A 16,049-nucleotide genomic window follows, 5' to 3' on the forward strand; every position below is an offset into this window, starting at 1 on the left:
TACCATGTTGTGAGTAGGACCCACAGACGGCGCCAATGTTCTTATCAGAACACAAGAGTACGGACAATGATGAGTCAGATGTTGATGAAGAAGTAGGGAGCGATCGCCAGGGTGACTGAAGGCAGCAAAGAGTTTGGACCCGTCGGTGGAGGTACCTGAAAAGGTTCTCCGACGATCAAGTCAGTATATGAAGTAGAGAGTGAGTGACAAGAAGAATAATATTAGAGAGTCTAGGAGTTGAGGTTAAGATACTTCCTGTTGGTGGGTACTCCTATTTATAGGAGTGAAAGTTGACCTTGGGCTCTTGGCTGGTGGTGCGACGCGTGGCCGACCGAAGGTGCTGTCTGGAGATGCTTTTCCCGTGTCAGGCGGCCTGTTGGGTCGTACACTGTGCCCTTCTTGTCTCTTAGCCTGCTCTGCAACCCGTCTGTTGCGCTGGCAGGTAGGTTGGTGGAGTACGGAAGGCATGTTGTCTCCTGGGCCAACTTTGGTGATCCCTACAAGCGGGGCCACCATGACCTTTGGTTCGCCGGATAGGAACAATGAGAATTAGCATTTTGTCCTTGGAAAACACATTGATTTCTAAAAGTCCAAATATCATAAATTGTTTCTGCAACAACATTTATCAACATTTTACTCTTCAGGCTCTTTCCTCTAGTTTGGTGTTCCAACCATTTTAACTCCTCCTGCTAGCTCCTAGCTTCATGATTTGTCTTCAGCCATTGAAGGACAGAGGACCATATAGTTGCAGATTCAATGCACATTCTTATCTATCTTAACTAGTAATAATTTGCGCATTTACAAGGATCATTCCATGTTGACATTGAAAAATATATTCAATATATTTAATTAAATGAAAGGTATAAGTATTTAGTTAAATAAAGACGTGTATTAATTAACAATATAATATAACTATTAAACTTATATGAGTTGAAGCAACAAATATTCATGTATGACAAAATGATTACAATACAAAAGAATAAAATATAACTTTAAATTAACAATTTAGAGGAACAAATCTTAAAGGTCATAAATAATATTATTGATGTTGAACATCAATAAAATCAAACTTTAGTTTATCATAAGGTTTAAAATCTTTATTTCCGTTGTGAGGACTTCGATTAACAAATAACATATTATAAAGTTGGCAACAAAAATGAAAATAAGATAATAAAAAAATTATTATGTAAAACAACTTAGTATTAACAATACATAAAAATCAATGGAAGAAAATAATGATGTATTAATTTTAAGATGTATTTATTATAGGGAAAATTCACATAACCTCTTTAAACTTTATGTTTTTTGCAAGTAGAGACAATGAATTATTTTTTCTTCTAATTACTCCTTAAACTTTAACTATTGGAAAATTTAATCCTTACATACGTATAATTTTAAATTACTAACAATAAAATTGAAATTAATTTTAAATTACTAAGAATGAAATTGAAATTAAGATATTATAATATATCTTTGTAGGGAAAAGTTGAATGATGCAAATTTACATTAGACAGTCTTCTTTCTTTGAACTAATATTTGTATTAGGATCATGCAAGGAAGTTGCTACCATACAACAATACGTTCAAAAAGACATTGTCATAGAAACAAACTCCCATACTTGTATAATACAAAATAGTTGTTTCTTAAATTCATATTCTAAAATAGACATTGGTTGCAACTAATTACTTTATCTTTTTAGTGTAAATCAAATTTTACAGCATAAAATTGGATTCTTTTATGTGTGTGTGACACACATAATTATACTGAACAAAATGTGTAACATGGTGTGTCACAGACTAAATGATATTGTGGGCCTGGTAAGGATTTGTTGGTTTGTGTTTCATATAAAATATTCAGCTTCTCACTATAGAAAGAGATATTGATTATATCAAATGTGTTAATTCTAATTTCATCATTCATAATTTAAAGTTATATTTATGTTGGGACTAATTTCACTAATAGTTAAAATTTAAAGAGTAATTAGGAAAAAAAAATTATTAATAATGTCTATTTGAAAAGAAATAAAATTTAAGGGATTTTGTAAGCTTTACCCTTCTTTATAATATCATCAACCCATTAAGTTAATAATAAAAAGAATAAAATAATCATAAAAATTCTTATACATTTGCTAATATGTAACTGAAAATAAAATAAAATTATGCGAATCCATTCCTAAAAAAATATATGTGAAGCTATTTATGTGGCCCTGTAAGTGAAAAATAAAAGAATGTATGAGGTTGGGGACATATATTTAAAATACTATATGTTGGTTATTTGAGAAAAAAATGAAGTTAAGGTTGGTGACAAATATTTTCAAAGTGAGGGAAGATAGTTCTTTAGAATATGATATTTTATCATTAAGAAAAAAAGTTATATGTCAATCATCAAATGTACATAAACAAATGTTTACAAACAATAAAATTGAGAATACGAAAATTGTAACTATATCAAAACAATAAAATTTCATTAATAATAATCGCTTCCCAAAAATTCTTCACATGTTTTTCTCATGTAATGACAAAATTAAAAAGGATCCAAAGCTGATATTTTATTATATAAAAGAATAGTATTAATGATTATCATAAATATGATATCTAAATAAATGAAGAAACGGAAGAAAATAAAGACTACATTATTCTTTAAAAAATCAAAATTATTTCAAAATTTAATTGAAACACAGTTATCGCATTTAAATCGATAATCAATATGTTTGTTATTCCTTAAATAATTAAAATTATTTCAAGTTTTAAATAAAATATAATCATAGCATTTGAATTTATGATTAGACTGAATGTCGATCTCTATATATTGAGGTAGAAAAGTTATTTAGAATTTGACATTTTGTCGATAAGCTAATGTTTATAAAGTAATAAACAATAAAAGTGATGATATAAAATTTGTAATTGTATCACAATGACATAATTTCATTAATGATAATATGTCATTAAAGTGATAAAGCTTAAAAAATTGCAATATACAAAATTAAAGATAAAAATTAAAACTTTTTAAAATTATATTAAAAAGTAGACACCGAAGAGCAAAGTGGTTATTTGCTTTGTGTTTAAAATTAGACACCAAAAAACAAAAAAGTTATTATTTGTTTAGTTATTGTCATTTTTTCTAGTTTGATTGTAATATGAGATGAAAGTTATAAAAGGATTACTAAGATTGAGAAAGAAGAGTTTCAAGAGAGGTGAGCGAAAGATATTTCAAAAAATGTACATAGATGGAGAAAAGAAATGGCAAAAAACTTAGTTTAAGCATATTTATCATATTCACATTCTAGGTGGAATTATTATATTTTATTCAATTTGTATGTAATGACGAAATTATCCCTAACACAACTAATAAAGACATAATTAAATGTTGTATCCTATTAAATAATAGATTATACACAATTTTTGATTGATTTATTTTTTTAATAAAAAATGTAATAACAAATTTTCCCATATTAAATCCTAAGTGTCAATAAAATGATACCTATTTTGGTAATAATCACATCCCTTCACATAGTGAATTGCTTAATTTCACAATATTGACTATTCAATAATTGAACTTTTTATTATAATATTTCTAGTATGTTTGGGTAATTTTAACATTTTATAGGAAAGGTAGTCACAAGTTATGAAAGAAATTAATTCCTTAGTGTAAATACAAATTTCAAATGTAAAATAAATTGTTATAAATATAGGAATATTCCTTGAAAACTAATTTAATCTAAACATACTCCTCTCAATTATAAATCCATTAATGATTAATAACAAACATTAGGTAAACCCTAATTAAGAAATTAAAAATATTATTGGGAAATGAAAATAAAACATTAACCATATTAAATATTTAAAATCTTTCAATTTTTATTTGAGAAATTTTCTTCCTTAAAAATATATTGATTCAACTTCAGAACACAATTGTTATCCCTCTAGATTAATCTATTATATATAATGATATATCTACTCTGGCGAAACATTTGAATAATGAAAAGCACTATCTACTCTTAGATAAATATATGTCATTACTTTCTATCCAAATTAACAAACATGTATAAAAGAAATAAAATGTGAGCAAAAAGCTGGTTGAGATTGCTAAGAGGCAAACTCTTATCTCATATTAAATATTTTATGAACAGCCCTAAAATCCAATCATATATAGGTTTAATTAAGATTGAGCCAAATCAGGTGAGTGATTATGGTAAGATATACTCATCCCTATACAACACCTCGCTTGGACTTGACTAAGCAAGTTTCCAGTATTATTATTATATGAGTAATTATTTATTTCACTCCCTCATTTTTTTTTTACTTTACTAAGTTGTTCATCAAATTTTGAAAAACCCAAAATGATTTCTATAAATTTCAAATGTATATCAAATTAGTCATTTTTAGTATATTTTACAATATCTGATATAAATTAATTTGACCGTAAAAAGGATAATTTGACTCATATTTTATTTTTTTTGAAATTTTGAGTTTTTTAATTTTTCAGGGACCAAACTACTAAGTTTTAAAAACATGAGAGACTGAATTGAATATTTACTATATTATTAGTCAATAAAAAAATTCATGTGTATAGAATATATATAATATTTCACTTTAAAAACACATATATAGTATAAATGTATAATATTTAATGCAACTCGTGACAAATGCATTGGATCTAAATGATGGTTCATCTCATAAAATGAATATATAAATCGATATTTAAAAAGAAATATGTTATTTGCACAACCATTTGACAAAAAATAATTGTGTTGTTGTGTGCCTTTAATTCTATTGATTTTTATTCAACCGATGTATTTTCTTTTAAGTTAGAAATGATTTTAGTTGTTGTTTCAGTAATGATAAAAAGAGCCTGAGTAGTAAAGGTTGATCAATAAATAATTTTAAAATATGAATTCACATAAAAATTAACTATAAAATGTCTAATTTATTTGATTAAATATATTTAAATTTTGTGATATTAATATTAATATTATTATTATTATCATATTTTTATATATAATGATATTTATTATTTTAATTTTTAATATACAAAATATACTCTTTCTTTTGAGTCTTAGAAAGGTCATTTGATTTTGGAGGTCTTCAATGAAATGGTGGTGATATTGATGGTAATAGTTGAGACAATTGTTGTAATTATGTTGTGTTGTTCCTCATATCAAAGATACTTTTAGGTACAAGTGGTGATTTGCAATTTCTTAAGGGAAGGTTCAAAAATGAGAGTTGCTTAATTAATTATATTTTAATTCCATGTAATTAACAATTGAATTAATAATTCTTGTTATAGAAAGAATTTAAATATTGAAAATAAAAAATTCAATACCAATCCCCAATTTTCCCTTGTTTTCTACATTGAATTAATAAATCTCTATATATGCCTCTCCTATTAAACATAAATAAAAATATGTATGCACCTATAAAATGAATATAAAATTCGATATTTAAACAATTAATATGTTATTTGTACAGCTATTTTATAAAAATAATTGTGTTGTTGTCCACCTTTCATATTTATTGATTTTTGCTCAACGCATGCATACATAGAAGATAAAGATCGAACAAATAAGGATAGTTTTACTTTAGTGAACAAATTCGTAGAAAACATTGAATCTGATCGCCCCAGTGATTGAAACCTCACACTTGTCTTCACTCTCCACACTACACATGCTCAGCAGCATATATATATGTGTGTTATGAAAAGGCTTTCACGACAAACTCTCACAAACCAAACTCTAGTTCAATCTAATGGGTTCTGTTGATGGTCATGATCAACCACTCTTATCCAACCATAACCATGAACATCATCAACAACATGAACTAGAAAATATACTCTCCAACACCACCTTGCCTGTCCAAACTCGTCTTAGGAAAGCCTTATGGATTGAATCAAAGTATCTCTTTTTCTTGGCTGCTCCTGCTGTGGTTGTTTATCTCATCAACTATGTCATGTCCATGTCTACCCAAATCTTCTCCGGACACCTTGGTAATCTTGAACTCGCCGCCGCTTCCCTTGGCAACACTGGCATCCAAATCTTCGCTTATGGTCTCATGGTACATTTTATCTTTATCTCTATATCTATATTTATATCTATACATACATTATACATCATTCTCACGATTTCTGCATTATTCATTTTTCTAATACTTTAATATGAATATTACTTCTTATGCTTACTTACTCCACACTTTGCTACCTTGTATGACTTTAATATAGTGTCAGTTAATATTTTTAATTATACATTTGATTCTGTCACTTTTCTATCACAAATTATGACCTCGCTTTATTTTTTATATACTTATATTTTAATTCTATTAATTACATTTTTTCTGAAATTTCTGTATCATTATACCCGGATTGATGATGTTGGAAATTTTTATTTCATTAAATTATAATTTTGATGAACAGTTGGGTATGGGAAGTGCAGTTGAGACCCTATGTGGACAAGCTTTTGGTGCTAACAAGCTTGAAATGCTAGGTATATACATGCAAAGATCAGCAGTTCTTCTCTCATTGACTGGTGTTATTTTAACAGTGATATATGTGTTCAGTGGACCAATTTTAGTATTTCTTGGACAAGCTCCAAACATTGCATATGCTGCTGCTTTATTTGTGTATGGACTAATCCCTCAAATATTTGCATATGCTGTAAATTTTCCAATTCAAAAGTTTCTTCAAGCACAAAGCCTAGTGGCCCCAAGTGCATACATATCAGCAGCAACATTAGTGTTGCACCTCTTTTTGAGTTGGTTGGTTGTGTACAAGGTTGGACTTGGTTTACTAGGTGCCTCATTGGTGTTAAGTATTTCATGGTGGATCATTGTGATTGGACAATTTGTGTATATTTTGAAGAGTGAAAAGTGTAAGAATACATGGCAAGGGTTCTCATGGGAAGCCTTTACTGGATTACCTGAATTTTTCAAATTGTCAGCAGCATCAGCAGTTATGTTATGCCTAGAAACTTGGTACTTTCAGATTCTGGTTTTGTTAGCTGGGTTGCTTCCTCACCCTGAGTTGGCTCTTGATTCTCTATCTATTTGGTAACTTCACATTTTCTTATTCTTTTTTAGCACTTACATATATCTAGATTTTAATTAACTGGTGTTTCAAAGTTCTAACCCATAAATTTGAAGCACATTATCATAATTAATCAATGCATTCTTATTTTCAAAAGCAGTGATTTTGAATTTTAAGTAAGTTAAATTTTAGGGAGAGCATGGAAAGGTAAAAAAAAATTATTTCACAAGTTGTTTCTTTTCATAAAGGTGAAAAACTATACATGACACTATCACATTAGGAGTGCTTGACGTGAAATTTGTATTTTTGAAGTTGATTACTTAGTTATTATTATTGATTATTACAGTACCACAATAATGGGATGGGTGTTCATGATCTCAGTTGGATTCAACGCAGCTGCAAGGTTAGATTTCTTATCTTTCCTAAAAAATATTATTTTGACAACCTACTTATAATAGCATTTTTATTTGTGTTTTGTTATTTTATGATATATGTATAAAGATAAAAGATGTAAAACAAAGAAGAGATAAAAATAATTTATATTATAAGAGAAGTGTTAGACTTTAGGGCCTAGATACAAATAACACAGTTGTTATAACTAAGAATGGAAATAGTTCGTAACATTTAACCATCTATCACATGCTTATTATTTGACTTATAATAGGTTAGATCATACCAAACTTTTTGTAAATATGTCATACTCAAACTTTTTAAAAATATATTTAATTAAATATGTTAAACTTTAGGCCATCTAAAATACATCTTAAATATAACAAATCAATCTATTTAGTTATATATTATTCAACAATACTCATATTATATTATTTTAATATAAGTAATAATATAGACATGTATACAAAAATATAATATAATTATTATGATTAAATAAACCTAATTAAAAGTATGCTTATTAATCAATTTAAATATAGAAATGGTATCATATTTCATGACCATATAATATAGTAGGCCTTTAAATAGACAATTAGATTAGGTTAAGCCTTTAAACAGACCCGACTTAGGCTTTGAAGAATTTTTAAACATGCTAACAAATTAGGCTCAGACTCCTATATGTTATATAGGCTCGATCTGTTTAAGGCAAAGTCTAACTCCACTTGTTTCTACCCTTAGTTGGAACTAATGAAATCTTAGTGTGTGAAATGGAAAAAAACCCTAATCTCATATAGGATAGTGAAAACAAGAATGTTTATAAGCATTAATTGCACACTTGAGGTATGCTCCAAGAGACCATGGTTTTGTGGTGGGTGCGGATACACATAACAAAACTAATCCACACGTGTGCGTGCATACCATCACCACCACCTTTATCATCGTCGTCCAACACGGTTTAGGTCGAGCTTTGGCCTTCCAGAGTTTTTTATGTATTGACCTAGTCAACACACATTACTAGCGTCTAAGGGAGAGGAGGGAGACTTAGTCATTATGGTTGTTGCCTTCATCTTGGTTGTGAGATCAACTTTTCATCAACTTTTCTTCTCTATCGAAGCATTATTTATGGCTCTCTTCTCCCTCTTTCTTTCTATGGTATGAGAATTAGCATGGATAAACATATTGTAGGAAATTTGAGAATTGATTCTTATAACATGAGTATTTTGAGAATTAACAATGATAGTCATACTGTGAGTGTTTTAAGATCGGTTCTCATGATAAAACAAAGAGCTAATTAAATTGTTTTATAATATGTTTGCGCATTTTAAAAAATGACACAAAACTTCGAGAGAGTGACTCAACCACTAATAAATCTTGGCTATAGCTTTCTGATTTTTGTATGAGTGTATTTAATTTGATTGCAGTGTGAGAGTGAGCAATGAACTAGGAGCAAGGAATCCAAGATCAGCCTCATTTTCAGTGGTGGTGGTGACTGCGATGTCTTTCATCATATCAGTTATTGCAGCAGTAGTGGTTCTTGCATTAAGAGATGTCATTAGTTATGTCTTCACAGAAGGTGAAGAAGTTGCTGCAGCTGTCTCAGATCTATGTCCATTGTTAGCACTTTCTCTTGTCCTAAATGGCATTCAACCTGTCTTATCTGGTAATTATTTAGTATACCCATTTTTTATTCTTGTCTAAAGTTTAACATAGAGTAATAACATGTTTAATTTGTTGACATGTGAAATTAATGGATGCAATATATAACATGTGAATGAAGGGGTGGCTGTTGGTTGTGGATGGCAAAGTTTCGTAGCTTATGTAAATGTAGCTTGTTATTATGGAGTTGGCATACCATTGGGTGCGGTTCTCGGCTTTTATTTCAAGTTTGGTGCTAAGGTAAGTTCAATTCAGTTACTTTAAGTCATATTTGTATACATAGTTTTACCTACAGTTGGTTGTAGTAGTGGAATTAAACTACTACACATAACCATCATTTTCTACTTTTAGTTTCATAACTGTGTTGATATATATGATATTGCATGAAAGAAAAATATAGCTTGTTATTTCTTCAAGTGTATTTAGTTCATATAACCTGTTTTCATTGTTGCAGTAGTTTTATAAATTAAAAACATTCTAAATATTCAAACGTATATATGTTAATTATTTCATATGCTTTTTATATTATTGATTTTTAGATATACTAAAAATGTATATTTTTCTAAAAACAAATATATCATATTTTTAGTGAGAGTGATATATGTTATTTTTGTAGGGAATATGGCTGGGAATGTTAGGTGGCACAACTATGCAAACGATTATTCTAATATGGGTCACATTCCGAACAGATTGGAATAAGGAGGTAAAAAGAGAATCTATGCAATAATTTTGTTTTCCATGAAATGTGGCTAGAAAATGATGTTAAATATTTCGGCCTAATGAAAATTTTCTTGATTGTAGGTAAAAGACGCAGCTAAGAGGTTGGACAAATGGCAGAACAAGAATGACCAACATCTTCTAAACTAAATAATTGAATCACTTAATTCATTTAAGTGGACCTAAAGAGATCTTTACTCTTAATAAATAAATACTCTAATATTTATGTGTTATTTGTGTAAAAATTTATACATATTTAATACATTTTTATCGTTTATTTATAATTTTTTGAAGAGTCAATGACAATTAAATATGAATGATGAATAATATAATAATAATATATACAACTCGTAAACTGTCAATATATATATTTTTCTTTCATAAAAACCAACAATTTAAGTGTTTACTAATGACTATTATAAATTTTAATTTTATTTATTTGATTAAATAATTTTATAGGAGTTGATCTAGTAGTATAAGACTTCACTAGATCCTGAGTCTAAAGGTCAATTTGATTCTCTAATGATTTGAATTAGTAAGTAGATTTAAATCATTAGATTTTCCTATTATTCTTACTAGTTTTGTACGAAAATTATTCTCATTTGAGTCACTATATATATTTATTCGTATATATAATGAAATGAGAATTTTAAAGAGATTCATATGATATTTTTCATTTTAATATTAGAATATATACTATATAAAAAATAAATTGATATATTAATTTACCTAATGGGTATGATTATAAAAAATGTAATGATAACATCATATATAATTTTAATTTACCAAGTTGATTTTTTATAAACTTTTGACTAAATAGATATAATTCCAATTCAATAACGGATCATGGAATTTTTAGCCCATACTAAATATCCCATAAAGTGAATGCCCTAAAATTTAAGAATAATAATATATTTCACTACTAAATCCACCAAAATTAAAAGTGATATAAGATGGATGTAAAATCTACATGTATAAATTTATACATATACATTATATCATTCATCATTCATTTGGAGTATTTTTTTAAAATTTAATAATAATTAAATATCGATAACAATATATAAAACTTATACACCGTGAGTGTATACATTTTTTCCTCTTATAAATAAACAAATCTACAAAATGTGAGGCATGTTTTTTAAGAGGATATCACTTTCCTAATCAATTCCAATTCCAACCATACTTACCATTACCATTCATATTCCACCGCCATCTTCTTTAAAGCTACTCTCTTCTACATTTTAACACTAACTATCATCACTCTTCAACTGGGTTTGTTCCTATTAGTTCCTTTGTCAGCTAAAGTATAACCTTTATTTCATTCCCATTGACTTTTTTGCAATTTTCCAATTCTGGGTATGTCCAAGTTTGGTTCTTTGGTAAAAAACCTGGTGGGGTTCAATTAGTGTCCAAGTATGAAGCAGTTTAAGGTTTTGCACTTTGTAATTTGGATATGGGTAATCATACTTTGTGGTGTTGTTGCTCAGTGCCAAAGGCCTGAAAGTGTGAATATTGCTGCAGTTTTTACTTTTGATTCTGTCATAGGAAGAGCTGCCAAAGTGGCAATGGAAATGGCTGTTTCTGATGTTAATGGTGACCCTAGAGTTCTCAATGGGACCAAACTCAATTTGATAACGAAGGATGCAAGTTGCAGTGTCTTTCTGGGATCAATTGGAGGTGACCACTTTTTTTGTTATTAAATTTAAATGATTATTTGAAAAAGCAATTTTTGTAGTATATGACCAAATTAATGTGAAGTTGGATGCATGTGACAATTCATGCCAAAGAAAATTGTTTCGGATGATTAGATGATATCAGTTTAATTTGTTTTTAAATTATTGGTTTATTCATTTATTAGAGTTTCTAAATATTTGCCATTTCAAGTTCAAGCTTGAATCTTGTCAGTTTAGAACAATCTTGGTCTTTCTGTTTAACCACGGTTTATTATGCATATTGCTTTTGGGCTTTTGGCCATTATTGCTTGGTCATAGGTCTTTTTAAAGGGTGTGTCTGGGTAAACAACTTAATTAAGTGTTTATTTATTAATCTTTTTTAAATTAAGCTAAAAAGAGCTTATATTTATGAACTTTTTGATAAACATATTGAAATAAGTTAAGAAGAGCTTATAGGAAAATAAGTTATTTTCATAAGCCCAAATAAGCTCTCTATAAGCTTTTCCAAATGCCCCTTGATATCTTTTCTATCCTTGTTATACTCAAACTATATTTCAATTTCTAGCAACAGCTTGTCACTTAGTGTGGTCACAGTTCTTGTTGATTTTTCATGCTGTTAGCACTAGTTTTATTATTAGGTTATTACTCTAAAATCAAAATCATTGCCTATTGGATGTGAACTTTCCAAATTTAAAGTTGGGGTTGTTGTAAACTACATCATTGGATTGAAGCTTCCCTTTACACATATACAGCTTTTCAGGCCCTTGAGAAAGGGGTTGCAGCCATAATTGGTCCACAATCATCTGCCATAGCTCATATGATTTCTCAAATTGCTGATGCTGTGAAAGTGCCTTTGATTTCATATGGAGCCACTGATTCAACCCTCTCCTCTCTCCAGTTTCCTTTCTTTTTACGTACTACACATAGTGATTTGGAGCAAATGACAGCAATGGCTGATCTGATTGACTTTAATGGATGGAAGGAGGTAATTGCTGTATTCTTGGATGATGATTATGGAAGAAATGGAATATCTGCTTTGGGCAATGAGCTTGAAAGAAGGAGATTGAGAATTGCTTATAAGCTACGTTTGAGTATTCTTTTTGATGTGGATGAAATCAATAACCTGCTCAATCAATCCAAGGTGTTCGGTCCTCGTGTGTATGTTGTTCACGTCAATCCAGATCCGAGATTGAGAATCTTTACCGTTGCGCACAAGCTTCAAATGATAGCCAATGACTATGTCTGGCTTGTCACAGATTGGCTCTTTGCCACCCTAGATTCATTCTCCCCAGTGAATCAGACCACTCTTAGTGTTCTTCAAGGTGTTGTTGGTCTTCGTCAACACATTCCAGATTCCAGGAAAAAGAGATCATTTGTTTCTCGTTGGGAAAAAATGCAAAAAGAAGGGGTAGTAAATACAAGTTTGAATTCCTATGGATTTTATGCTTATGATACAATTTGGGCAGTTGCATTTTCAATTGATAAATTCATGGAAGTACATAATAATATTACCTTTTCTTTTGATAATCACTTCATGTTACCACGGACAGAAGAAACTGTTATTCAGCTCGACATGCTTAAAGTTTTTGATGGTGGGTCTGATCTGGTCAACATTCTGTTAGAATCAAATTTTACAGGTTTGAGTGGTCAAATTCAGTTTAGCTCAGACAGAAATATCATAAGTGGTGGTTATGAAGTTATCAATATCAATCAGATGGCAATTACTAGGGTTGGTTATTGGTATAATAATTCAGGATTTTCAGTAATGCCCCCTAAAATTCTCACAAACAAAGAACATAGAAGGTTTTTCCAAAATCAGAAGCTTGACAATATTACCTGGCCAGGTGGAAAGACTGAAAGACCACGTGGCTGGGTGATTGCTGATAATGCAAGACCACTGAGAATTGTAGTACCGAAGAGAGCAAGTTTTGTTGAATTTGTAACTGAACTGCAAGATAGTCATCAAGTTCAGGGGTACTGCATTGATGTCTTCACGAAAGCGCTGGAATTTATTCCATATGATGTTCCGTATGTATTCAAGCCTGTTGGGAATGGTATAGCAAATCCCAACTATGACGCACTTGTGGAAATGGTTGCCGAAAATGTAAGTTTACACTTTCTCTAAATTGGGCAATCCATGTTTTGTCAGCCAGTGGTCATTCATGAAATCATTTTGTGAGTTATCATTGGTTCAGGTATATGATGCAATTGTTGGAGACATTGCAATAGTGACAAATCGTACTAAGATTGTAGATTTTTCTCAGCCTTTTGCATCATCTAGCCTTGTTATAGTGGCACCTATCAACAACGCAAAATCAAATACTTGGGTTTTCCTCAAACCATTCACAGCAGATATGTGGGGTGCCACTGCTGCTTCATTTATGGCGATTGCGGTGGTCATATGGATTCTTGAGCACCGAGTTAACAGTGATTTCCGTGGTCCACCTAAGAGGCAAATCGTGACAATATTTATGTAAGCCTTTCTAGTAAAGTTAAGCAATTTTACCGTTTGAAATTTTCTGATGCATTCTTTTTTAAGCATGATTTGATTACCTTTTAGACTTCCATTATAAAATTTGATGTAGCTATAGGTACCTCATTGGTTATATTGTGTTTTAGATTCTAACTCCATGCTGCAATATTTTTCAGGTTCAGCCTCTCAACACTGTTTAAGACAAATCGTAAGAAGACATTTGTTGTGAAAAATCTTAATTTTATTCGTTTCTTTTTTAATGTTTTTTATTAGTCAACATCAGTTTTACACAATGCACATATTTTACTTGAATTAGTGCATTTTTGATATCTAGGTAGAATCTTCATTTACTGTACTGTCACGCAACAACGCTCGTCAATCTATGTCATTTACTTTTAGTATGCATATTTATACATATTAAATTATACTAAATTTATATCTCGTGCTTACCTACAATCGGTTTTACATCCATTTGCATAATATTGTATAAGCTGTATAGTTTCATTATAAAATTGATAATGGAAAAAATGGTTAATTTAGGAAAGTTTAAATATATTTTCATGAAATCTGATAATCTTTGACCTTGTCATGAAATCAGAGGAAAAGACAGTAAGCTCACTAGCTAAAATGGTGATGATTGTGTGGCTTTTCCTATTGATGGTTATCACATCTAGCTACACTGCAAGCTTGAGTTCAATTCTTACAGTGGAACAGCTTTCATCACCAATCACAGGAATTGATAGCTTGATTGCAAGTAACTGGCCTATTGGATACCAAGTAGGATCATTTGCTTATAGCTATCTCACAGAGAATCTTTATATACCAAGCTCAAGACTTGTTTCCTTAGGCTCCCCTGAGGAATATGCTATAGCTCTTCAGAAAGGTCCTTCTCATGGAGGGGTGGCAGCTATCATTGATGAGCTTCCATATGTCAATTTATTTCTTTCAAAACAAACTGATTTTGGTATTATTGGACAGCCATTTACCAGAGCCAGTTGGGGTTTTGTAAGTGCCTATCTGATTTGAACATAAAACTATACTCTTTGTCCCTTTACGTATTAATTCTTTTGAACTTGGTCCCTTTATGATATATTCTGCAACAATATATCAGGCTTTTCCAAGAGAATCTCCTTTTGCCCTTGACATGTCTACAGCAATTTTGAAACTCTCTGAGAGTGGAGAGCTTCAGAAGATATACGAAAAGTGGTTTTGTAAGATGGGTTGTCCCGAAGAAAGGACAAGCAACTCTGAGCCTAACCAACTTCACTTGGTTAGTTTTTGGGGTCTATATCTCTTATTTGGTGCTGTCAGTCTCGCCGCAATTGTGGTGTTTCTGCTGCAAATTATATACCAATATGTCCGCTTCAAACAAAGCCAAAAGGATGTTGCTTCTTCATCCTCAAATTCACCATCCAGTAGTTGTTATCAGATTGTTATTAACATCTTTAACTTCATTGATAAGAAGGAAGAGGCCATCAAGAAAACGTTCACTCAAGGTGACAATCACCACAACCCAAACTGAGATAAATAGGTATGTTTGTGTTTCAAAGAGTCCAAATTCTTAGGGTCTGTTTGGTTTGTGCAACTGTTTCCTGTTTTCAAGATTTTTATAGGCAACAGTGACAAAAAAGTTGTTTTCACTATTGCCTAGTGACAATAATGATAGGCATGTATATTTATTAGAAGTTTGGGTATAATTATTTAACTTTTTTTAGAGGGTCCTGCTTTTAAGGATGATATACTTAAATCAAATGAAACATGGTGTGAAGTTGTAAGTGCTATTGATCTATACACCTGATCTGAGTTATCTTTTGGCAGCAGCTACACTAATACTATGATTGAGCTACTTAAATATTACCATTTAGTATTACTTCCATAGATTCAGACATAAATATTACCATTTGTCACAAAATTCAATCTCAAACTCTTACACCATCCATAAGTGTATACATTTTTTTTCTCTTTTAGCTATTAAAAAACATAATAGTGTTAATATTATCTTATCTTGTAGTACCAAAACAACACAATCTTTCTTTCTCAGTCAAAACGATCCTTGAGGGTTGAAAAGCAGGAGGAGGCAAAGAGGGAGAAAGAGACATAAAAGTTTGTTACCCAAAAAATAT

The 16,049-nt window shown here is 30.3% G+C and overlaps 2 protein-coding genes across 2 annotated transcripts; both read left to right on the forward strand.

Annotated features, from left to right (window-relative positions):
* On the forward strand, positions 5,711-9,985 carry LOC109358528 (protein DETOXIFICATION 40-like). The gene is made up of 7 exons (XM_019602818.1): positions 5,711-6,050; positions 6,406-7,037; positions 7,361-7,417; positions 8,826-9,064; positions 9,182-9,300; positions 9,677-9,763; positions 9,862-9,985. Exons 1-7 carry the CDS (start codon positions 5,745-5,747, stop codon positions 9,925-9,927), a joined length of 1,506 nt encoding a protein of 501 aa, XP_019458363.1. The 5' UTR covers positions 5,711-5,744; the 3' UTR covers positions 9,928-9,985.
* LOC109358526 (glutamate receptor 3.7-like) lies at positions 10,922-15,739 on the forward strand. Its single transcript, XM_019602816.1, has 6 exons — positions 10,922-11,457; positions 12,206-13,557; positions 13,649-13,926; positions 14,103-14,134; positions 14,525-14,931; positions 15,038-15,739. The coding sequence occupies exons 1-6, from the start codon at positions 11,196-11,198 to the stop codon at positions 15,446-15,448; spliced, it is 2,742 nt and encodes a 913-aa protein (XP_019458361.1). The 5' UTR covers positions 10,922-11,195; the 3' UTR covers positions 15,449-15,739.

The sequence above is a fragment of the Lupinus angustifolius genome, chromosome LG10, assembly GCF_001865875.1.
Source record: "Lupinus angustifolius cultivar Tanjil chromosome LG10, LupAngTanjil_v1.0, whole genome shotgun sequence".
Classification (NCBI taxonomy): domain Eukaryota; kingdom Viridiplantae; phylum Streptophyta; class Magnoliopsida; order Fabales; family Fabaceae; genus Lupinus; species Lupinus angustifolius.